Below are 27,117 nucleotides of genomic sequence, written 5' to 3' on the forward strand. Positions count from 1 at the left end.
GCTGTACAAATGCAGTCAAATATAAAAGGTACTTGTAGTCTTTTGTAAGGGTAACTAGAATACGATTAAATCAATAAGTAAAGTGATTGAAGCTCTTCAAGCAAGGTTAAAATGATGCTGGAAAAGTGGCCAAATGACTAAACTGTGTCACCACTAGTTTATTGCCCCATTGTCATGTTCAATAAAAATACGTATCTTTAAGTGCAATTTTCTTCTTAATACGCCACAAATTATAAATCAATAGTGATTTAGGGAGAGGTTTCCTTTTAAACACGTTCAAACGGCTATGTACATCCTGTTCAATTTGGACCTGGACTAACAAAATAAACTACATTTTCTTTTTAATAATAAATATTTTCAAAACATTCCACTAATTTAAAGAAGGTTGTACCAATCTAGAGGAAAATATTTGTATCGATTCGATTAGCGCACTTAGTTTATATGGACCAGTCCGGGTCATTTATGATCATATGTGTGGATGAGTTTTCCTATTAGAGTTCGGTTGATAAATACTTTTTCGACTTTCTTTTTTAGATTTTGGATGTTTTTACAACAAATGATGTAAAGTAATTTTCGATTTCTCTTGTTTTTTTGTTTCGCTTTTAAGTCCGATGTAATCTCTCTCTTTTTCGAGTTCGAATTGGCAATGCAGTACCTGTTTTAATTCTTATTTACTGACATACATTACTATCTATTGTTATGCTTTATTTGTATATAATATGATTACAAATGTGGGAGGTTTTAATATATATAATATTTATGTGCGTATAACTCGAACAATGTACAGCTATTTAATGCACCCATGTACTTGTTTCTTATCAGATTTGAAATTCCTTTATCGCGGCGGAGGCGAAAATTGATTTTGTTAAATATATATGTAAGTATATATTTTATATATAATTACAATAAGCGCAACCGCATTTGTCGAACTTGCGTCAGTATTACCGACTTGTCGAGCCCAAGTACTACAATGAGCAAAAAAAAAAATAGTAGACATTGTTCATAATTATAAGATTCTTAATTTATTCTTCAAAATCTATGTCGTCCTCCTCGAAGTAATCCCCTTTGATGGGGGTTTTCAATCCTCGAAACAGTTGTTAAAGTTAATTTTAAATTTGACTTAAATAGTATTACTTGTTGAAAGTTTGGCCGGTCGGAAGGAATTCGGTGCATCACACCTCGATAATCGAAGAATTCTGTTTTTTTCTTCTTCGGTTCACCTTTGCCACCATATTCGATCGATTGATCGTCTGCTTCCAAGTCGTAAGCATAGATTCAAGACTCATCTCCAATAATAATACATTCATCACATCCTGGTAGTCGGAAAGCATTGTTTCAAGATGTTGTTTCACTTCTCTTAGGACCAAATGATCTCTTAAAATGGTTTTTATTGATCCCTTCCAACGATGCCAGCATGATCTCTGACGGTTAATCGTCAATTCTTAAGCACCAATTGCTTTATCATATTGACGTGTGGATCATCAGTTTATGTTGATAGCCGTAATGAACGGGGTTCATCGTCGACGTGTTCTCGACCCTCTAAATTATTTGTACCAATCAAAAACACTTGCTCGAATCACCGAAGGCCTTTTCCAACATTATGAATTTTGCAACACCAGAAGTTTGATTTTCACACAAAATTTAATGTAACTTCTTTGTTGAATAATTTCATTCATCGTAAAAATCGCCGAATCCATTTTATGTAGTTCAGAAAGACAAGCGTATATTAAACACTAGTGATTACTTTGATGTGGCAAATGTCACTGACAATCATACCAACCTCGAAAAAAATATGAATGGGTTTTCGGGCGAATTTTTAAATAAAAAGTCTTACTATTTTTGGCCCTCAGTAACGGATAAACTGCAAATTTTAAAAATAAATAAATAATTATCCATATTAATTGAGTGTCATATAATCCAAATATTATGTATACCAAGAAAAAACGTTAACTTCCGTTGCACCGAAGCTATAATAACATACCTTTCACAAATAAAAAAGTTTCCACGCAAGAACTTGAGTTTGATCGCTCAGTTTGTATGGTAGCTACATGCAATAGTGGGCCGATAGCGACGGTTCCCGCAAATACGTAGCTGCTTGAAGAGAAAACGAGTTGTGCAAGAGTTTGAAACGATATCTCAAAAACTGAGGGACTAGTTCGCGTATAAAAATATAATGCTGAAGGTATAATAATACACGTGACGCCTTTAATTGATCTTTTCATTTCAAGTAAGCACTTTGGATATCCTCTACAACGCCGCAGTATACCTTCGCCTTTTCAGTTTTGTGTTTTCAAAAGTGCATAAGTATATTGTGTGTGTATGTATGTGTGCACTTGTAAGATATAAACGACTAAATAAAAATACCGTTTGCGACGTCAAAGAAGGTAAATATTAAATGTAAGAATGCACATATGTATGTAGCTATGAATTAAATGACGAATAGCGTTGCCATTAGAATAATTTTTGCTTCAGAGTTTCTACAAAAGTTGAATAATTCTGAAAGACCAATCAGCAGTTCATTATTAAAAAAAATGATTTGTTTTTATTATTGGTGACTCTTCTTAGTGTAACTTGCATCATAGACCTAGAAGAAAACTAAAAAATGCCAATGACAGAAAAATGGAATATAAAATTAGTTTCACTTTTTATATACATACGATTGAAATAAACATATTATACCAATATGGCAGCATTATTCACAAGTGATAATAGTGGTGATATTGTAGGTCCGCTGTGTTGTCGGTTCGTAATTAATGGATGTATCTATAGCTTTGAGAGTCAGTAAGCTGTTGTCGTTTAGCTATCAAATAAACGTAACTTACGTAAATATTTGTACACTTGAATGTCTATTTACACTCTCATTGAGCTGGAAGAAATGCTGAAAACCTTTGTATTGTAGTCAAGGAGGCATTGTAGGCAATTCCATAAACTAGTAGTAAGGAATTGTGGAGTGTGAATGATTAAAAGCTACATATGTATGTATATATTTCTAATAAATGCATTTATCAGCACGGTTCTTATGCATACCCAAATAATTTGCTTGCAAACATTAATTCAGTGAATGAACGAACCTGTCATCCGTCTCCTCCACAGACAGCTCATGTACAGTGACAATGCAGTGACAAATGATACAAATTGATTTTCTTTCATTACACTCAATAGTAACCGTAATGGATTTGTGCGGTCGGCTACTGTTAGTCAAAACTTTTTATCTATTCTAAATGTAAGCAAAAAGACAACCTTAAATTATATAGTTATATAAGTTATTTTATCTTTCGCGCATTTCGTTTTAAAAATCCGAAAAATTCTAATTGTAAATTATTCTAATTGCCGAACAATGTAGTATATATTGGGTAGTCGACAAAGTCTTTATTTCTAATCAAACTTCAACTTTTTTTTTGTGTGGTCTAGCATGGTCCTGATGGAAGACGAATCCCTTTCTGTTTATCAGTTCTGGCTGTTTTTTTTCGATTGCTTGCTTCAATATCATCAGTTGTTGACAGTAAAATGTAGAATAAATCGTTCGACCAGGCTGGAACAGCTCATAGGATGGTTCCTTTCCAATCCCGCCAAACACTCAGCATAACCTTTCGAGACATCAATCCCGGATTTACGACCATTTGTTGAGCCTCACCACGCTTAGACCATGAAGTTTTTCGCACATTATTGTCGTATTTGATCCACTTTTCGTCTCCTGTTAGCATTCGCTTCAGAAATGGTTCGATTTCATTTCATTTTAGCAAAGGATCGCAAATGTTAATTCGGTCCATTAAATTTTTCACAGACAATTATACAAATTTATACAAACATCGAGCTTCTTTTTGTAGCCAGCCTTTTTTAAATGGTTCAAATCTGTTTGATGATGAATGCTAAGTTCCTTAGCGATGTCATGGCTGCTTATGTGACGGTCCTGGTCAATCTTTTCCATTTCATCGACTTTGTCAACGATAGATCGACCAGAGCGAGGTGCATCTTTCATATCGAAACTTCCAGAACGGAAGCGAGCGAACTATTGTTGTGCTAGACGAACTGATACAGCATCGTCTCCCTAAACTACACAACTTTCATTTGTGGCTTGCGTGGCAATTTTCCCTTTTTTATACAAAAATTTCAAGCATTCGAATTTCTTTTTTCACTCAATTTTGAACAGATGTAACTTTTTTTCAACTTCCCCTAATTAAATTTTTTGGTTAAATGCTTAAAATCTCACATTTCCAACACTACATATATGACATGGGATGCACAACTTATTCCAGTGTGAGAACGCCTCAAAATAAGCGTTTTTTGTAACATTTTCCATTGTGGCCAGATCGAAAAAATAAGAATTTTTGGGCATTTAAATTAAAATACCCAACATTTATTACAAATTATTATATATTGGGCTTTTAATATATGACGAAACTACTTAAATCCTCTTTTATGATTTTATGGGATATTAAAACAACTGACTTTTGATCTTTCAATACTTAATAAGGTGAATTAAGCCTGTTAGTTCTTAATTAATAAATGTTGTTAATCATATATAATTGAAAATTAATTCCACAATGCATCAAATTGCAAAACGTTTCACGAAATATATTTATATTTTAAATTTCTGATTTTCTTTGATTTTCATTGTTTTACATTTTTTATTAGCGATCTTGAACGGCGGCAACAAATCCCTCCGTCCACATATATGTATTTTTGTTTTTGGTTCTAGTCAATCCAATTGCATAACGTCAAAACCTACCCAATCCAGTCAACTGTCAAAGTTCGGTAGGTGAGCGGTTCTCACATTTGCAGTGACAGGAGAGTTGGGCATCTCTTTATCTCTGCTATATGGCACTATGTGATTGGTAGGACTGGAGATATAAACTACAACCACATTTATTGACATAATACGAAAAGACTTTTTCGACTATCCAATAGTGTGTATGTAAATAAAAGTCCCGAATTTTTATTATATATGTATTAACACCGAATTTGTTTTTTCTATTCTCAATTTTTTCAAGTTCATTTTCTGAGTCACCTGTGTACCAAATAGCATCCAAATATCTCTGAAACAGAAACACTACTTTGAATTTAATCAGACATACGAGTATAAACTAATCGCCTTCGTAGAACCCCCTGGTCTAGTTACTATAAAGTGTGTCAAAGTGTTGCAAAGTAAACAAAAAACTTAACTATTGTGAATTAGACTTGGAAAGTTTTTGGAAAACCATAGATAACTTCAATTAAATTCCTTTCTTTCTCAAACTGAAGTAGACATTATATAATGAAAATATCTACACACATTATTTATATCCTACTTCCCTTGAGTTCTTCGAAATTTCATTTTCAAATTTACATAATACGTATTTACATACATACATACATATGTACATATATACCTGCATATTTCACTTATATTTTGATTCTGTATATTAATTATAATTACTTAAGCATACGAAGAATAATACATTTCTATCTCTATAAGTTTTGTTCTTGCCCTTTCGGTTTGATTTGGGTTTCGTTGTCTAAGTGGAATGAGAAGTGCATTGTTATGTCAAAATATAGAATGCAATTTATGTAATATATGGTATACATATGTATATACAGCTGTGGTCATAATAATAGGAGTGTCCCTGAGAAAAATATTTAACCCAAAAAAATTATCATGTCAGACCATGAACGCAAGCACTTTTCAAGAAATATTTCTATCGGTATTCCGCTAGTAAAACACAAAGCATAAACTTCATCTGTTTACATTATTTCCAATGTTATGAGTTCAAATTTGTGTCGGTCACTGAATTGCGCTGGTATAATACATTTTTATTTAAACAAAATCTGTAAAAAACTAAAAAGTAAGTACAAAAAAACACGAAGGGATTTTTTAAAAGAAAGGTCATTTATTTTAATTAATGGGTAGAAGAAAACATCGCAGCGACAAAAAACGTGAAATCATTAAAAATCTTAGAAAAAACGGGAAAACTTATAAAGAAATTAAAGAAATACTCGGGTGCTCTGACCAAATGATATCAAATTCGCTGTCCTACAAAAATAAGGCCGAAACACGTGGACGAAAACGCAAAATTAATAAAGAAATCGATCGACGCATACTCCAGTCGTCTAAAAAAGATCCCAAAGCGTTGTTTAGAGAAATAAAAAGCGTTTAGATCTTGATGTTAGTGACGTAACAGCTCGTAGACGTTTATTGAAATATAATTTATTTGTGCGGAGTCCGAGAAAAGTTCCATTGTTGAAAAATAAACATAATTAGAGCACGGCGCCAATTCGCCAAGGAACATGGCAACTGGCAACCGGAGAAATGGAGAAATATTTTGTGGACAGAGGAATGTAAGGTAGTTTTATTTGGTGGCACAGGGTCTAGGCAGTATATCCGTCGTCCACCAAATACTTGTTATAATCCGCAATACACTCTTAAGACCGTCAAACATGGTACTGCATAGAGGGAAAGTTTCTCGTACAACGGCGTGGTATCAATCCATCTGATAACAGAACCATGGATCAGTACGTGTATGTGGATATATTGAAAAAAGTTACGCCATACGCGGAATGGTATATGCCATTAAAGTGGTTGTTTCAGCTAGATAACGACCCGAAACATGCAAGTAAATCTGAAAAGGGATGGCTTCGGATCAATAAAGTTGAGGTTATGTCGTGGCTTGCTCAGTCGCCTGACCTTAATTCCATAGAAAACTTATGGAAAAAAGGTGTTGCTGACCGCAGACCATCAAATACAAGGGAATTATGGAGCATAGTCCATGAGGCATGGCAGCAAATCCCGCTGAAAAGGTGTCATGATCTGATCGATCCCATGTTCCGCAGATGTGCTGCAGTAATAAAAAAGGGCGGTTACTCGACTAAATATTAACTAAACTAACTTATATACTAGTCATAATTTCCAATTTTTTAATTTATTATTAGTTTTATTGAACTTTGTGATGCACTCCGATTATTTTGAACACAACTGTGTGTATATATAACCTTACTATACAGGTGATATTGAAATTATATATTAAATACATTAAAAATGTCGCGAATTTTATCAAATAACAGAGCAGCAGGTTTTTGACGTTTTTTTCAAAATGAATGTATATCAACAAGTAATTCACAGCAATTTAAAGTACTAATAGCAATTCGTTAACTTCAATTAACAATGTTGAAATAATCACTTAAATGCATAACTTTATCGTTTTGCACTGACAACAATTGCAAGCTATACATTTCTTGAGTATAATTTCTGTGATACAAATGTAGGATGTCACTTGTCTACACCATGTAAGTGTCAAATACATACATACATACATACGTACATGACAACAAATGATATTTCTATCATATTGTGCAGCGATGCATTTACATATGTATGTGTAATCGTTGATTTTCAATGCAGTTGCCAGCTCTGATTAGTTTGTGTTTTCACATTATTTTTTTTTTACTTACAGTTCATTAAGCTAGCTCATACGTACTTACTCGTATGTAGTCCATAGCGCAGGCATCTTGTGACCCACTCGCTAAGTTCAAATGTTATCAACCAACTATTGAGTATTGAGTGGAGAAATAAATTTAGTGGTGTGCTGCATTCAATATTCAGTAATGAACCTAACACTATTATTATGTAATATTTATGTATGAGCATACATATGTACATACATGCTACCATAAGTAAAAATTTCCAAATCGCTTACATACATGCTTGAGAAAAGGAGAGTAATACGTAAGTTGCTATATATTTCTGGCCTAATAATGTAAATAGGCATATTTATCAACGAAAATTGTTTCTTTTTTATTTTTTTTTTAATTTTTTTTTTGTCGTTTGCTGTTTTGTTTCGGGCTCATACGCATAGATCCATGATTCGTCACCTGTGACGATCTTTGAAGCACCGCGATCGAATTTTTTCGGCATTTCTTTACACCAATCCACACGAGCCTTTTTTGGAGCGATTGTCAAATTGTGCGGGATCCAACGAGAACAAACCTTTTTTACGACCAGGTGTTCATGCAATATCGAATGTATGCTTGTGGGACATGACGGTCTTGCATTATCAGTTCACGTACGGCATCGATGTTTTCTGGCACAACGGCTGTTTTTGGACGACCTTCACGGAATTCGTCCTTGAGCGAGCGTCGGCCACGATTGAATTCGTTGTACCAGTTTTTCACAGTGCTATAGGATGGTGCTTCATAGCCATACAAAGATTTTAGTTCATCGATGCACTCTTGTCGTGATAATCCACGTCGAAAGTTGTGAAAAATGATCGCACGAAAATGTTCACGAGTTAATTCCATTTTTTGGCCGAGATGAATTTTTTAATTCCCTGTAAATAAAACAATTCACGATTAAATGACAAAACGTTCTGAGTGATGTTATGCTAAAAAATGTCAAACTTTCCAATGGAAATGTCAGATTGCACCTGGCAACACTTACTGTTGCCCTAGGCCAGAATATATATAGCAGTCCTCGTAGAAGGCACATAAAATTTGTGGAAATTTTAGTTGAAGGCATGTTCCTTATTATTCTTATGCACAAATACATTACATGAATATACAGGCTTAAACTTTATTTAAAACAGTAACAAAGATTATGTTAAGCATATTAAGTTATATATTAACGCATACGGAATAAAAATTCAAAAAAGTTAACAGAAAGGAGTTTAACGCAAAGGGACTAAGTAAGGACATTCCGGTGTTGGATCGACCCGGGGTATTTTTTTCTCGGCGCTGCCGAATGCTGTCCATGCATTTTAATTTTTAAGATATCGGTCTGAAATTCTGCGTACTTCCTTTTCTCTCCAAGAAGCTGTTCATTTGTTGGAACCGCCGATATCGGACCACTAAAGCATATAGCTGCCATACGAACCCGAACGATTAGGTGAAGATTATTGCCAGAATCAAGGTTAAAATCTCCGAAAATTTTTTTCCGGTCGAACCACTATTGTCATTTAGTTGACACACAAACTGAACTATCAAAATTCTGATCTTTTATGGAAACTTTTTTATTTGTGAAGGGTATTCTAGCCACCGTTATATTTTCATCTTTTGTTCTAACTAAACCTAATTGCCGATAAGTTTAAGTATTTTAATTAATTCGAATGTATACAAACCCTTAACATAGTCAAAGCCATAAAGGGATATTTTTCGATTCCAATATTTTAATTTAAATATCTTAATTTTATCAAGTAAGAAAGGGCTAAGTTCGAGTGCAACCGAACATTTTAGGCTTTTACAACTTGCAAGAATCAAAGTCAAGGAAATATCTTAAGATGTAAAACGTTAACCACAGAATCGGAATCTTAGCAATTTTATACATATACTCATACACTGTCCGACATACCATAAGGTTTGTTAGATTAGTTAGGTTGTATTATCATGCCACATACTAAATAATGTTCTTTGCATTTCACCTTACATACAATCACCAATCATATAGAGCAAAGTCCGCCGAATGTTCAATAATCCTGGTAATGGTTATATGGGGGCTAGGTCGTCCAATTGTACCTATTTTAGGTACAATAATATACTGCTACTATAAGTAAAATATGTTCTGTAATTTTCGCTGAGATAACTCAAATATTGGCCGTTATATCCAGCATAAAGTCATCTAATTACTAGTATCAGGAATAGATTCTGCCTGAATTTCAATTGTATATCTCACACATTGATTGATATTTTCGGTCAAAATCAATTATAGATACTGAGGTCCACATGTACGGTACCTAGGTTATTAGCGCAACGTTTTAGCCCGTTATATCAATTGCTTCCTGATTTGTGTACTGGAAAGAGAAAGAATCAAATGGAGTTTTAAATTGTGGGCGTGAAAGTGGTCCGATTACGCCCACCTACGGACTCGTATTTTTTTTGTATTAAGAAACCTGTACACCAAGTTTCATAACGATACCTCAATTTTGACTCAAGTTACAGCTTGCACGGACGGACTTGTTAATAGTTAAAAATGTCAGCTACTAAGTGGAAACAGTAGAAATAAACGAGTGCATAAAATATAACTTTCCGGATCTGCTGTAAGTTAAAATTGCAGCTGTTAATGTGTTCGTACAAATCGGAAGTTCTGTTATGCTTGGGTGTTCAGCTTACGGTTGCGGTAACTTCCATAAAATTAATGTAATCAATGACCGATATACTTACATACATATGTATGCAAATAGAAAAAATATTGTAAAGTCCGTATGTATCTCGAGAATAGTAGTAGACTAGGCAACTGTCCAACAAAATTTACTTTAAGTATGTATATGTAACAGCCGATTTGATTTCGCTTTTAACCTGTACAAAATTTGAACACAAAAAAGTGTGTATGTTATTGAGCGTATGCAGGTACTTTAATAAATTGTGTTATTGATAAATTTCAAACCATTTCCATAAAATGAATTGACTAACAAGGAAATCCTTTATCATAATCTTACACATCATTTCACTACAAATTTGCATCTGTCCATTAGAGATGGTCTCTCGAGATACTGAGCCACTGATATTTGTGAAACGATGAAAAATGGACTCAACGCCCATAAATCATTCGAACTCGGTCGCTAGTGAATCCCAACGGTAACCACCTTATTTCTTTTCGTAGCTTTTGTATTTGGCTTTGTTTCCATAGTTTTAGTGCGTTAACGTTTTTGGAAATAAACGAGAACTCCCACATTTTCTAGTAGCTATGAAAATGATTTCGTATAGGCGGACATGTATGTATGTATTCACAAACACAAATATACCGTCTGCTTTTTAAAAACTGATAGAGTTTTGTAACAAAATATACATACATACAAATGTATATGTATCTATGCCTGATGTCATATTGTTTTGTACATATACATACATATATACACGTTTCCGGGCAGTTTACTATTTGTTCAAGTGATTGCTTTATTTTGATCAATGAATACCTTGCTGATTAGTTTCTAATGAGAACCAAAATTTCACACCTAACGAAAGTAAAGGGAAACAAGGAAAAAGTTAACTTCAACTGCACCGCAGCTATAATACTTTTCACAGTTGCAATTTTGTAGCTTAAAAGGGTATAAAAGTCTTTATTCTGATACTTATGTATGTACATATCTACAGTTATGTGAAAACGAATAAGGACAGGGATGCGTAAAAACAAAACAGCAATATAATTGTAGTAAGTCATGAAAGTTCAGTATTAATATCAATCAGTTTTATTTTTATTGAATAGATATGGGAAAGGGTAAGCACTCCGATCTGAAAACTCGAGAACATATTAAATATTTAGTGAAAAACAGGGAAATTCGTACAGAAAGATAGCAAATTTATTGAATGTTTCCAAAGCAATGGTTGAACAAGCAGTAAAATGGGTTCTTCAGATTGAAACACGCGGCAGGAAGTCAAAAATATCATTGTCTGTCAAAAAAAAAAATATCGTTCGCTGTGTTAAAAAATCCATTTATTTCGTCAAGAGTCGAAGTCCAAAAAAGTGTCTATGTTGTCAAAAAAGAACGTGCAACAAAGACTTAAGTTTGCTGAAGAACATGCTCTTTGGCCTAAAGAGCAATGGAGTAACATTTTCTGGTCTGATGAAACCAAAGTCAACTTATTTAATTCTGATCGAGGTATTCATTATGTAAGAAGACCGAAGAATACAGCCTATAACCCTAAGTATACGACAAAGATCGTTAAACATGTTGGCGGAAACATTATGGTTTGGGGATCGTTTTCATACAATGGTCTGGGGCCGCTACATAGGGTACAGGGGACTATGAAGGCAACCGATTATGTTGCAATACTACAAGAATGTATGTTGTTGTTTTAACGGCTATCAATCTCCGTTAGGGTGGTAAGGGTTATCTGTGTTGTCATCCACGTCATCTAACGGGAGGCCCAGGAAACGTGCTGTTTCGACGGGGTCGGACCAAAGGGAGTGGGGTTGGTAGGGCATGCAAAGAGGTGGTCAGTGTCATACGGAGACTCGTTGCATGCAGGACATACATTGGGTATGTCAGGGCCTATTCTGGATAAGTAGGAGTTTAACCTGCTACAATATCCAGAACGAAGCTGCGCTAGGGTCACTCGCATTTCTCTCGGCAACTCGAGCTCTTCGTCTGCGATGGGTGGTGGTTTGACTCCAAGAACGCCATACACGGAAGGGAGTCGGTGAAGGTGTTAATGGCTCCACTGTGAATGGCGGTCAGTACCTGTCGAAAGTCAGTTGCGTTCGAAGTCCGGTCGGCGTACTGTACGACGTCGTCGACGTAGTCGAGGAAAGACCTTTTGATGCTCCTAGGAGGCGGTTCCTTTCCAAGCAGAGGGCTGCAAGGGTGATTTCTACGAAAACATCCTAGCAGGAACTGCTTGGAGAGGAGTTCATTATGCTCCTTAACTGGGAGCATAAGCGTCTCACTGTGAAGGTGTTTGATAGGAGACATTAAAAGGCATCCCGTCGTGGTCCGGAGTGCAGTATTTTGGCAGGTCTGGAGTTTTCTCATCCGCGTACCACTGCATCCAGGCGACCATATAGGTGTTGCGTAGTTGAGGACCGGCCGGCCGATTGCCTTGTATGTTGCCAACAACGTTTCTTTGTCTTTTCCCCATGTGCTGCCGGCTAGCGACTTGAGGATTTTGTTGCGGCTCTCTACCTTGGCGATAATCGCGGTCGTATGGGGAGTGAAGGAGCATAGACTATCAAAGGTTACACCTAAAATCTTACGGTTAGTGACAGTCGGAATTTTCACGCAATCGACTGCAATATTAAGTTCCAGTCTATACTCCTTCGTCCAGTTCGTAAAAATGGTCGCTGTGGATTTGGTGGGGTTAAGTGTGAGGTTCCGAGCAGTGAGGAAACGAGAAAGGTCAGTGAGGTAGTTGTTTACCTTCGAACACATGCCATCGATTCCATTGCCCGACGTCAATATCGTACAATCATCTGCGTACGAGGATATGGAAAGCCCCTCTGGTGGCTGCGGGAGTTTCGAGATGCAGTAACCGGGAGAGGACGCAACCCTGCGGAACCCCCTGTTTAATTCTTCTCAGTTTAGTTGTTTCACCTCGAAATAGGACGGATGATTGACGACCGTACAGGTAGTTCATGGTCCACCTCTTTAACCCTGGAGGAAGCGTGGTTTTCTCGATGTCCTGCAATAGCGTTGTGTGGTTGACTGTGTCGAAAGCTTTTGGCAAGTCCAACGCTACGAGGACCGTTCTCTCGCAGGGTGGCTTCTGGTTGAGGCCACGAACTATCTGAGCGTTTATGATGCTAAGTGCTGTGCACTTTTCGGAATCCATGCTGATGGCTGGCTAGGCTCAGGTGGTGAGTGAAGGTCGGGAGTAGCAAGGCCTCAAGTGTCTTCACTACTGGGGAGAGGAGAGTTATCGGAGCTATAAGATTCCCCTTTGTTGGCGGGTTTCCCAGGTTTCAGTAGTGGGACCACTCTTCCGACTTTCCACACATCGGGTATTTGAGGAGTGGTCAGCGACAGGATGAGGACCTTGGTGAGATAACTTACTCCCGTCGAGCCTAGATGCTTTAGCATTAGCATGTTAATTCCATCAAGGCCAATGGATTTAGAGAATTTTGCTTTGTTGATGACACTCTGAACCTCCTCATCGGTGAAAGTAAGTGGCGCGCAGTCGTTTGGCATTTTGCGCAGCCGTCGGTTAACACATCTCTTGGCTTTGTCTATCGAAGGGTGAACTGTAAACTGCTGGCTAGCTCGCTCAGTTCTTCGGGTCCGAAGAGGCATGACCATTTAATTGAACTTCAACTCGGTCGTGTCGTCGTGTCTCTTCGGGTTAGACAAAGCTTTGACAGTAGCCCAAAGCTTACTCACACCGGTGGAGAGGTTGCAGGACTTCAGGTGCTCTATCCATTTCGTCCGCTTATGTTGATTTACCATACGCCGAATCTCCAAATTGAAATCAGTTATTCGGGGGCTGCTTCGGCTGGGAAATTGGGGCGGATTTCCGCTATTCTTCCAGCCGGGATAAAGCGAGCGGTAGCTTGCGGAATCGACGTTCGCCAACGCATACGTCCGTAGGAATGGGTAGAGCGTTGAAGGTAAATTTTGTGAAGCCGACCCAGTTAGTTTTAGTAAAATTAAGGAAGGTACGGTTGTCCACAGAAACGAAATCAGGAGGTTTCTCGATCGAGATAATTATGGGCAGATGGTCTGATGAGAGAGTTAGCATAGGTCGCCAGGTTATGCTATTTATCAGACCACAGCTAGCAATGGTAATATCGGACGAGCTATTACAGGTGCCCATAACTCTGGTGGGTGCTTCGTCATTTATTGTGCAGAATGTCGAAGCGTCAATCTGTTCCGCCAGCTCCATTCCCCAAACATGTAACTGGGGGGATGTATATATTAAATATTTCGAGCTCGACATCGCCGGATAGCTATACCCTGACATTCTAGGGTAGTATCCCTGCGGTCGATGTCTTCATCGATTAGACGATACTGCACGGTGTTGTGCAATATGAAGGCTAGGCCACCACCATTATCTCGCTCGTGATCCTTACGTATTACGTTGAAATCTGCACAACTCAGAAGATCTGAGCGGCTGTTTAGTTTGGTTTCTTGGACCGCAGCTATCGATACGCGTTCCCAATTCATAAGTGCAACTATCTCCTCGATCTTAATCTGGAGTTCGTTGCATATGAACACGGGTTTTGTCGCGGGTGTCCGTGGGTGATCCTGGGGGTGAGGGAGTGACGTGTAGGTGGTATTTGATGCAGCTGCAGAACCCGCAGGGGCGGTTGTCGGGCTGGGGTGTTGGTTGGCGACGCCACTGTTGTGTATTGCGGGGGCAGACTCCTGCAGAATGGGGCAACGTCGTTGGTGCGCAGGCCGGAAGACGCCGGGAAGTGACACCAGCCAGTGCAGGAATTGCACTTAACTGATGTAACGTTCCGACGTATGGCGGTTTGACCCACGGAATAGACTGTGCTAGGAACCAAGAGTTGCTGATTGGTTCTCGCATGAGGATTGGAGCGGGAATGTATGCTACAGTATGCTGAAGAGAATATGCCACACCTTAGTCTTTATGCAAGAAACGACCCTAAACAAACGCCTAAGTATACAAAATAGTGGTTTAAGGTCAATAATATCAATGTAATGGAGTGGCCACCGCAGTCCTCAGATCTAAACCCCATTGAAATTTTGTGGAATACAGTGAAAGAGTTCTTAAGAGGAAAGTGCCCAAGTGCCCAAGTAATAATGAAGAGCTTTGGCTACTTATTCAAAATTCGTATCAAAATAATTAGAGGGGGGAGAGACAGGTGTAAAAAAATGGCGCATGGTGACATTGATCTTGACTCTCCTGGTGGTCTGAAAAAAAAATCAAAAGAAATTCTTAATCAGTAAGGATGCTGTTATAGTCCCTACCTCAGGGACCACGAAAATTTTTTTTTTTTTGAAAAATGGCGACTGCCTGAAAATAAAAATAATTTTTTACACTTTTTTTAACACGATGCTTATAGGAACGATAAAGGATTATATAAAGAAGGTTCACACAAAATTTCAAGTAAATCGGTTATATAGAACTTGAGATAACGCCGGTACCGTGTGGAAAAAAGTATTTTCGAGAAAAACGCGTTTTAAAAAGTCGATACGGCCGAACCGGGCTAGGTACTGCGTCACTAAAGTAGCTGTAGCTCTTAAAATAATTTTAGTTTTTAAAAATCCTTTCGAGGATATGTTCTTAAGGGTCTAAACTTTAAATACATATGTGAAAAAAATCGAATTTTTCAAAATTCCAGAGTAGAATACCCCCTTAAACAACCATGGATTCTAAACAAAATATTAAACTACTTAGAAATTGATTTTGTCACATTTGAATGAAAACTACTTACTTTCTTATTTAATATTGTATTTTTTTATAGTAAACTGCGAAGTGTCCTTATTTTTTTCACATGTTAATACCGCAAATTCGACAACAAATTCAAATAAAAAACAAGCGTTTGCAAAATATGGGTTAAACTGAAAACACAACATATTTTTAGTTTGTTCTCAATTAATTTGATTAGTCAATTGCCGTTGATTCCCCCACATTTCTGGATAAACATTAATTTCATTAACTGCAGATCACTGTCCTTATTATTTTGCACATAACTGTATATTTTATAGGGTCTCTGATGTTGCTTTTTGGCTGCTATAAACATCGTGGCAACCTTAATATACACTGTTGCTAAATGTTTTTACATAAATATTCCTTTTTAGTAAATTTAAAACAAGATCATTGGTGAATGGTTGAAACAGCCAAACCTTATAAAATCGTAAAGGTGTAAACCAAGTATCAGAAATCAAAAAAACTTTATTTACTTTAGCTTAAAAGTAATCATCATTCGCATAATTTGTAAAATATTTCGCGCATACCATATTGTTTATACGAGTCAAAAAAAATGTTCCAAGAAAAGAAAGAATGCATTTTTCGATAGTTTATACTTTTAAAAATAATATACTGAAAATTTATATCGATATCTCAAATAGTTTTTGAGTTACAGACTCTTGGAATGCAGCCGCGCACAGTCCAATCAGAGCCATTTGTTTATCTTTAAACGCGTTGTACACAATATTTCTCAAATTCGCTGATTACTCGATTAAAAATGATTTGAACGGTATCAAATTTTTTCTGAGTTTTATGCGCTTATATACATACATATATAGTTTCCATTCAATGACGTACCACTTTTTTGATCTGTATCGAATTATGGCCGACTAAAAAAGAACAAAATTTGCGTAAAATGCAACTTTTTTAAAAAAATGCCGCCATTTGTCAATTTTTTTCGACTGTAGGTTACTGTACGGAAAAGATCTTCTAGGCTTCAACCACGGAGAAGGCCGGAGTCATTGCCGCAGTGGTGGACCTTTTATTTTTTAGCATTGGAGCGCAAGTAACTAATATTTTTTTATCAAAAATTTTACTATGTATTCTTAAAATTTTAACACGAGCTATACAAACATTGAAATTAAAATCTTCAAACCAAATGGTAATTTAAATTCGTTTAAAAGCTGTTTGCCATTCGCCTCTTCTCTGCTTGCTTTGCTCATTGTAAAAAAATGTATGGAGCCTATCTAATTTATGCTAGTTGTTTTGTTTTATTCACCACTCTCCAAGTTGTGAACCAGCTATTGCTACACTTTCTTACAAATAAAAACAATTGTACCAAAAATATTTCAAATAAGGTATTTCCGATTTAAAATAAGTATATTTGTTTAAGACCGAAAAAGCCAGAATAATTGTTTGAAATTACGAAAAAGGCGAAAAACATTAAATACTGAGGAAAATTGTGGAATCGCGCTCACCCAATTCAGTACATCTGTTTGATATACATAATAAATAAACACAAATGACTGGCCGCGTTGCAGCTAATAAACATCTTCAGTTCGGGTTCATGAACTTCGCAGCCGTAATTGCCCCGTTGTGGTGGAGTATACAGTGTAAAACTAAAGCAAACATACCGCACCTGCTACACACGTTGTGAAATATTTGGTAAAATAAAACACAAAAGAACATCATTTGATTTGTATATACATATATGGTTATGATTATGCAACCTTTTTTTATTTTCATATTATTTATTAACCGAAGGTTATTAGACAAATTGGTTTATCCACGTCAAGTTTCCAAGCTGGAATGTAAACGATACACAGAGTTGGCCAGAGGAATAAAATTTTTCTTAAGCCACTTTAACATATTTTGACAAATATATTTAAAGATGATCACACGCTTTACCAAACTTTTATCTGGTTTTGCTCACGTTATCTAGGAATTTCATTTATCTGTGTAAACATTTTGTCACGCACTGTACATAAGATAAACACACAGTAGCCAAAGCGATTTGTTTTCTTTTGTATATGTGGTTTATTTTGTTCGAACGCTTCCACACAGCTTTAAAGTATTAAAAGATATTTGCTTCTCGTTGGCATAATGCAGTCTTTCTTTTGAAATGTGATTTGTTATTCTTAATTTTTTTCCTTGCCTTCCTTCTAAGATTTTATTGATGTTCGTACATATCACATAAGACATACAGTGAAACCACGATAAAATGTAACAAAAAGAATCGTTGACGCATGTCGAAAAAATCGTTATTAGTTGGGAAAAATTAGACCAGAAAATATAGTGAAGGTACATAAATTTACAATAAGCTGAAAATGAGTGAAAACTTTAAAAGCATAATTAACAAGTACTAAGTTCGGGTGCAACTTGCAATAATAATACGGCTGTGTAAACTGACGTTGAGCAATACCAAAAGCTCTGTCAGGATCGGGGAGGATCTCTCCGAATCGTTCGATACCAAACGAGGTTTCAGACAGGCGACTTTCTTTCGTGCGACTTCTTCAAAGTGCTCTTGGAGAGAATAATTCGAGCTGCAGAACTTGATTGAGCAGGTACAATCTTCTATAAGAGTGTACAGCTGCTGGCGTACGCCGATGATATTGAAATCATTGGCCTCAACACTCGCGCCGTTAGTTCTGCTTTCTCCAGACTGTATAAGGAAGTAGAGCAAATGGGTCTGGCAGTGAACGAGGGCAAGACGAAATATCTCCTGTCATCAACCAAACAGTCGTCGCATTCGCGACTACGCTCCCACGTTACTGTTGACAACGTCTGATTGTGTTTAACGTAGGATCCTGCTGTCGACAGCTTAACTCCACGGTGCTCAAAAGCACAACGGATCAATACAATGCGTCGATCAGCGCCCTGAAAACTGGGTAAGCATTTTCAGTACCAATTGGCAGTGTGGCATGGACACACTAACCACCTTGGTAGGGCTCGAGGCCCATCTAAAACGTCTGCCGTATTTTGGGTCCGGCACCCGGTTGCAATGCAACTCCACATTCGACTGACAAAGTCAGTTCTTCCCGCGAAGAAGTTGTAGATAATTTCATCTATCCTGGAACCAGTATTCACAGCTACAACAATGTCAGTCTCGAAATCCAACGCAGAATAACTCTTGCCTACAGGTGCTACTTTGAACTGAGTAGGATATACGACGACATTGACATAGTTCAGCGAATTAAGAGACAGCGGCTACGCTAGCTAGGTTATGTCGTACGTATGGACGAAAACAATCCAGCTCTGAAAGTATTCGACGCGATACCAGACGGGTGAAGCAGAGGAAGAGGAAGACCTCCACTCATCACACCACATCTGCATATTACAATGGAAATTTGGAATTGTTTGCAATTTTGCCTTCGTCTTCTTTAATTTGTGGAACGTTGCATTTTTCTTGATGACACTGTCTGCCTACTATTTTAAGATGAAAATTTGTTTTCGGTATTAATGGATAATTTTTATGGGAGAAATTTCTAAGTGACGAGAGTCAACAGCAATTCCGTTATATTTTTTTTGACGCATGTCTTTATATCAATGTTAATCTGTTTATATCCATAAGAGACGCGCAAGTTGAGTCTGTTTTGGCACTTGCAGTTGCATTGGACATCCTGCACAGCTGCAGCGCCAGAGTATACATATGTACATATATGCAGTGTGAATTGTTGAAACCTCATTAAGTTATCATATTCAGGCTACATGTGTGTATGTAATTTTGATTTTTTATGTGGAATTTAGAGAAGTACATAAAGAAGAATTCTGTTATGCTGTGTCGTGTACTAATTTCTATTAATAATCGCAAATGTGCTGTGGCCACTGAGTTTCACCCTTTCGTAAACTCTCCACAGATACACGAGCACTGCTTCTTTTATTTATGTATTCGAATGCACTATCGGTGATGAATACGCTAAAAACATATTTATCAAGCTGCACTGAGACTGCTGAGTAGGAGTCTTATATGCTAGATGATACTTGCCGACCAACTCGTCAGCTGCGGCAGGAAGTGAAGGGTACCTGTCATCAAACGCTGACTTCCCAAGATGGAAGTCGCTGGTTTGGTTCGGTTGCGAAGTTGGCAAACTGGTGATGGTTGACATTTCTATAATATTTTATAAATAATCACACATGAAGGATGGCCGCGTCGGCTGAGCTGAGTAGGTTGGTGTGCGATTTCGAAGCTCAGCAGTAACGGATGAAAAAATTAACTGAGTTTTGTTCGGTTACCGGCAAGTTATCTCAAAATTTTATCTCAAACGTCTTTTATTGACATATAAAAAGCCATCAACAAAATCAAACTTACCAAAGGGGTTTTAAGCAAGAATGATAGAAATAGAAATTATGGAAGTCCCGACCTGTTAGTTTTAATGGAGTGGGTTTGACAGAAAGTAAATTAATTTCCAAGAAATGGCAAGACTTTCAATTGAAGAGTTTAACAGTCTCGTTTCGTTAGTGACGTTGCGCTGGGCTTGGTCACAAAAATGTAGTAAAAGTAGTAGTAGTGTCAAATGTGCCACACGTTTACTTTTTTAAGTACATATTCATACGCATACTTACATACATATAGCAAAGCCGCTTCACGAAGATGGTATAGACTCGTCTCTATACTACATACTGCATTGGCAGAGAAATAATGTTGTTTACTCTGTCGGTGTAGTTTGATGTAGTTGATGCCTTTTAAAATTCTCAGACTTGTTTGAGCAACTCCAACATATACAAAGGCTTCGTGACATTTTTATACCAGATTTGGTTGTCTTTAGATAGCCGAAGAAAAAAGATGAACGGGATACGTATGTAGGGATATATACAGTCATGGACAGGGAAATAGTACACTTTCAAAATAAGTTATTCAAATAAGTTTTCAATTTTATCAAGTTAGTGAATCTTAACAATTTTCCACGATTACATATGTATGGCATGACTTCCACAAGCGTATGCCGTTATCATGCCTACTATTTTGTTGTTACTCGTTTTACTCGGAGAGTAACGAAGTTTGGTTGGACAATGAAATAGCACACTTTTAGTTATTTGTACAAATACTCATTATTAATTAGCAATCGTGCAAAAAAATACGCTGTTTTAACTATAACTATAAAAAAATAACATATTTGCAAAATGGGCAGAAATATGCATTGTACTCTGGAAAAAAGTATAATCATATTTGGTCCTTACAAAAAGGCAAAAGTCCAACTCAGATTGCCGAAATTCTGAATTGTTCGAGGAAAATGGTATACCAGGCCATCAATTTTGTTAAAAGGGATCCAAATTTGCTCAAAAATAAAAAAATCCACAAAGCTCATGGGCGTAAAACAACGGAACTTGTCGATACAGCCATCATTAGAGAAACAACGAATTTGGGCTTAACGTATCCAGTAGATTTGTGCGAAGACGTCTATATGATGATCTGTTGTTTGGACGAATGAGTCGAAAAAAACCACACCTGGCAAATAAAAAAACATAAGAGCACGGCTGGACTTTGCCAAAGAACAATTAGAAAAAACATTTCTCCATCGTCCCAGGTGTCAGGCGTATAACTCCAGACACAATACAAAAACTGTTAGGCACGGCGGAGGTAGCGTAATGGTCTGTGGAGCGTTTTGCTGGTACGGTGTTGGATTATTGTTGGATAGATGGTAGAATGGACCAGTTTGCATAACTAAACATTCTCAAAAATATCATAGAACCATTCGATTTGGAATCGATGCCAGTGAATTGGATTTTTATGCATGCAATAATCCAGAGCACGCAGCTTAAAGTATGAAGAACTGACTCACTGAAGAAAGTATTAACGTACCGAGGTGGCCAGCCCAAAGTCCCGATCCAAACTCGATGGGAAATTTATGAAACGACTTTAAGATACAGATTGCCAAGAAAATTTTCAAAAATTCGGAAGAACTTTGTACTGAATGCAAGAAGGCGTGGTACGCAATCCCACAAACGAGGTGTCAGATATTAGTGGAGAGCACGCCCAGACGATGCCAAGCAATTTTGCAAAAAATGTGGGCACACAACAAAATATTAACGATGTAAGTGCTTAAACGTTATAATACTTATTAGATTTCTAATCAATTTATTTCATTTCCGCAGAACTGGCCAACTGTGCTATTTCTGTTTCCAGTCCTAAACACGCAATGGGAAACTTAATCATTTTTTTTTTAAAGAACTATTGAATAAATCTTTTTAATTTTTTGTAAACAACTCACTTATTTCTTACTTTATGTGATGCTAATGAAAAAATAAAATTTGTTTTCTGTTTATATCTAAAATACACATCTTTTTTATTACATTCTCAAAGTGTGCTATTTCTCTGTCCATGACTGTAGTACAGATAAATATTTATGCACTTAAAAAAATGCGTATTCAGTTAGCTTAGGAGATAAGTATTATATAGTAAAACTTTCGGTTATGGTTTTAAGACATTATTAAAACGAATAGATTAATTTTAATTTATAAAAATCTATAGAACGAGTTGCGGAAAATGTTGAAAAACTGGTTAAATATGCTGCCATGAATTGCCTCGTTCTCCAAAGTAATTTACAAGCATTGTAAAAAAATTTACGACCGGTTCAAATTATGTAAAAAAAAATATGCCATTAATTGGTTAGCCACATTTTAGCACACCTGATTTGTATGGTGTTTTTCGGAAAGCAAAGCATCAGTGATCGTCAGCGCATTGGGAAGCTCAATCAAGCATTTCTTCCGAAATCTTCGCTATATCACCCGGAGTTATCGAAGAAGTAATGGAAATACAACAAGAGACAACTTTTCACAGAAATAGATTGTCCAAATATATGATAAAGATATTTATTCAAAGATATATTTTCAAAGTAATTAAAATAAAATTATATTTTTTTTTGTTATTACGAAGTAACTCAAACACCACTAATTTTAACGTATAACGTACTTTTTTTTATATTATCTTCATACATATATGTATGTATGTATACTTCAACTTTTGTTTTATTACATACTTTACTTATAAAATATTTAATTTATATTTACAGGCTTTATGTTATCCAATTTATGCAGCGATGAGGATTAACCAGAGTCGCACAACAACGTCAAAGATCCCGCAAATCGAAACAATGTAAATACTAAAGTTAATCATGGGGCGATAATTAAAATAACTCTTCTCAAAAATAAAAGATCTATTTACAACGAAAAAATAAGTCAGTTGTTTCAAGTACATCGTTTTTAACTTTGTTCTAAGAAATTTTAAAACAAAATTAACTGCGAAGCAAAGTTCCAGCGCTAAACTTCCAAAATCGACACAAATTCACAAGCACAAGGCTTGACTTATTAAACAACCTGAAACGCACCCGCTCGTCAACTCCAATCGAATTCGAAAGACGCCCATATTCATTCCAAATTACATAAATACACAGCCAAAAGCAAACAAAAACAAAAACAAATCGATTTATTTCGACAATGAAGCAACGCAAAAGCGGAAATACGAAGAACCTGATGTGAACTAACGGTGCAATACGTAGGCTAATGATTGTAAATTAACATTTTAAATTTAATATTAACGATAGGAAAGATTCAATTTCGGTTTGTCTATATATACTTAGTTGTTGTGTGAGTAAAATAAGTTATTGAACGCAAATATAGCAATTGTATAGGAACCGAACTCGATTAGATTAATTCCAAACTAATTAGTTCAATAAAAGCCATAAGCAGCAAAAGAAATCAAAAGAAAAGTGTGCAAAAAGTTGAAAAGTCCCTTAAATGGTATAGTTTTGTAATACAATTAGTAATTGTATTAAAAGTGGTTGAACCGGCGAGTATTGAAAATTCATAAAAATTCTGGTCTACAAAATGTCATTGGCCGATATGGGTACAGCGACTCGAGATGGCGGCATAAGCGGTGGTGGTGTTGGTGTTAGCGGTGTGGATGGTGTGGGAGTGCCGGGCGGACGCATGACTCACTCGTTGAGCACGCCATCTGGAGTCGATGGCACACCATCCACACCAAGACATCGCGGTGGCAAGAAGTTAACCGTTCGCATACAAATGCTAGATGATTCCGTGACCATGTTCCAAGTACAGGTAAGGCAGTGCCCAAATACACATATATTTAAAATTTATTTATAGTAATGAAAAGTCCAAGTTTTCAATTTGAATCTTATTAGGATTTGATAGGAATAATATTTACTTTATGTTATGATGTAAAATTGGCGCGACCGAAGGTCCAATGCCATTTGTATGCAGTGCTACTATAATTCACCTTTTTTGTGTAATAAACGGTACAATGGAGCTCATTTGTAATATGCTTAAGCTAGGTTTTTTAATTGTTAGAAAATCTAACTTACATGCGTGAAGATTGTAGTCCAATATACAAAAACAACAAAAAACATAGTAGTTGAATTCAATTCGAGAGATAACGTGAGTACTTCATTAAGATTGCTATTCTAACCCAACTCGATTGTGTTTGTTTTATGCCAGTTAGTTGTTCGATTCACACTAAAATTTATTGAAACGAAACTAGATTTTAAATCTTATTCTGAGTTATTAGGTTATTTAGCTTTTGCGCCTTGAACATTTGATCAGCTAAAGTCAAGCCCTATGATACCCTTGAAGTGGCATTTCAAGTCTGCTTGAGTGATTTATTTCAATTGCATCTAGTTCAACAGTAAAGAAAACTTCATCTTTTTTTAAGCAACCGGTATCTGGTAAGATTTTTAACACTGCGCTTCGGTGTCGATCGAGCAATAACCGGTTAAACGCCTCCTACTGGAAAAAATGAATCTTCCAGAGGACGAGGAGCTCATTAGACCTCTTACAATATCTTGGCCCTGGAGTCTGCGAAAGTGTTGGTAGATGACCAGCGCTTGGATCCACATTGTGTCACAATGTCTAACTTAATTGTTATACATGTGTCTGTATATGCAATAACGCAGCTTAATTCGCCATACATAAGTATATAAACGTCAAAATAATCATATACTAGATGGATATCCTTACAAGAAAAATGCACTCGTGTTGATTTTGTTTAAATTATGCCTAAGCGGCTTACATCCTGTCGGAGTGTGTGCTCTTTCGGTTTGCCATTTTGTTTGTTAGCTGTTTTCATATTCACCTTTACATTCTGTGCACTGGTACAAAATGAGCAAAACCGTGCTCTGTGCCAATACTATGCATTCTACAATCAATTACAAGCGACACAGCGACACATAACGGTCATAGACCCCAACAAACCATTTCGCATCCAAGTACTTTCCTATTATTTTGTTTGTTCGCTTCTTTGCTCACCACTTTGGTTGCTAAAATGGAACCATATAAAATATATACATACATATGTATGTAAGTACCTACTATACTATTATCTATGTATCATAAGTATGTACATATTCACATATATACCTTATATAGTTCTATAAAAGTAAATATTGGCGCTTATAATAACAAAAAGGGCAAAAGCCCAGTGCCGTTTTTCAATCTTAATGAATTTTTAAATAGAACAGAGTAGTTTAACGATCTGCCTCCTATTCCGAGAACATACAACTTAAATGTTGTTGAAGTAGAGTAGCACCCATCCCAACCACATAACCAAAAATAATAATAGTAGTAATAATAATACTTACCCAAATAGACAGCACCGGAATATTAGTGGTCGGTCGCCAAGCGCCCAAGCAACCTACGAGGCAGTTGGCTAACGGCTTGTCCAAAACATTTGTTGGAAAATCATTGGATAAGTGCCAGAAACTATTTTAGAGTAAAGTGTGGTACCAAAGTTGCTCACATTCACAATTCCATTTGTAGCGTTTGAGATTTACTACTTTGCATCCTTACAAGGTATGTCTGTAAACTTAAATGCTGCATAAATACATACATATACCGAGTATACATACGTTAAGGGTGTGGTCACTGACATCACATAATCTGCTCAGCATTTCTCTCTTTATTGGAAAATAGGTACATTTAAATTTCTTTTGATTTTAGTCTGTTAAAACAAAAATATCAGAGAACATAACCGTTTAGTTTGGTATTTGGTATTTAGTAGTTGCTGAGCAAGAAATTAATTATTAAATAAAATTATTATAGTAATGGCTTGAGTTTCTTAATTTTTCCTTGATTGATTTCTGAGTTTCAAAAACAAGAAAATTTTATGATTTTATGTAGAACGAAATCGGGCGTGAAAAATGGGTAAGCGAAATTATTTAGCAATCGTCTCTTTTCTGAATATTTTTGCAAAGAACTTGGAGCCATTTAGTACAAATTTGATCGCAGCTCCTGAACCTTGTGCCAGATTTTGATCTACTACACTCTTGCTTACTTTTTTTTACATTGTCATAAAAAGGTATCCGGAAATTGTAAATAAAACGCAAAATATTTGATTATTAATCAATATTTATTTTGTCGCGATTTTTGTTTTATCAAAAAAAAAAAACAATCATGCGGAGCCAAATCTGGTTAATACGGTGGTTGATCAATTGCATTCATTGCATTTTAGGCTTTAAATTCGGTCACAATCGAAGCTCGATGCGATGGTGTATTATCATCGCGTAAAATCCTTGAACTGTTCTTCCACAATTCCAGCCGTTTTCGACGGATGTTCTCACGCAAACGCCTCAATACGACCAAATAGAACTCCTTATTGACCGCCTGTCCCTCTGATGCACTAAACCATGAACATTGAAAACAAGCATGTGCATCACCTTGATTTTTGAGCGGTTTTGGCGTGTTTTTTTTTTTTTTTTTTGGTTTCGGCTCGGTTTTTTCCTTCATTCCGATGACTGTTTACTTGTTTGCTTCTCAAACTCATAAACCCATGTCTCTTCGCCTGTTATAATGCTCTCCATAAATGTGGGATCGGAATTCGCTCGATCAAGCATGTCCAAAAAAACCTGTCTGCGGTATTATTTTTGAAAAAAATTCAGTTTTATCGAGACGAGTCGATTAACAACGTAACGTTTAACGTAGTAACGTTTCAAACCCAAAATATCTATCACTTTTGCCATTTCTCTAACACTTGCCTGACGATTTTCAAACACCATATCTTTTACTTTTTTAATATTTTTATCAGCTGAAGAGGTCGAAGGTCGTTCAGAACGTGACATGTCTTCAAAGATCTCTCGGCCATATTTCATATTTCGCATAGTAATTAGGGACAGTTCTACCGACTTAGCAAAATAATTTTTTTTGAAATATCTGGTATTATCCTGGTGCATACCCCTAGATCATAGTCCTTTACGGAGGTTGTCGTTAAAAATGGAGGACTTTATCTGAGTCTTTTTGGAAGTTTCGTTAGAATTTGCAATATTTGGTTATATTGACGTCACATTCCTAGTCATATACGTAACTACTAGTGATGCAACAAAAAATATATTTACACCACCA

At 36.4% G+C, this 27,117-nt stretch overlaps 1 protein-coding gene across 5 annotated transcripts in view; it reads left to right on the forward strand.

Moving 5' to 3' along the window:
* Positions 1-27,117, forward strand: part of LOC120770574 (FERM, ARHGEF and pleckstrin domain-containing protein 2) — a 71,092-nt gene that overhangs the window by 4,003 nt on the left and 39,972 nt on the right. For all 5 annotated transcript variants that reach the window (XM_040098165.1, XM_040098192.1, XM_040098183.1 and 2 more), the window contains exon 2: positions 22,782-23,826. In XM_040098165.1, coding sequence (XP_039954099.1) covers positions 23,596-23,826 — 231 coding nt within the window. In that variant the 5' untranslated portion in view covers positions 22,782-23,595. The remainder of the gene's footprint in view (positions 1-22,781; positions 23,827-27,117) is intronic.

This window comes from Bactrocera tryoni, chromosome 1, assembly GCF_016617805.1.
Source record: "Bactrocera tryoni isolate S06 chromosome 1, CSIRO_BtryS06_freeze2, whole genome shotgun sequence".
Taxonomy (NCBI): domain Eukaryota; kingdom Metazoa; phylum Arthropoda; class Insecta; order Diptera; family Tephritidae; genus Bactrocera; species Bactrocera tryoni.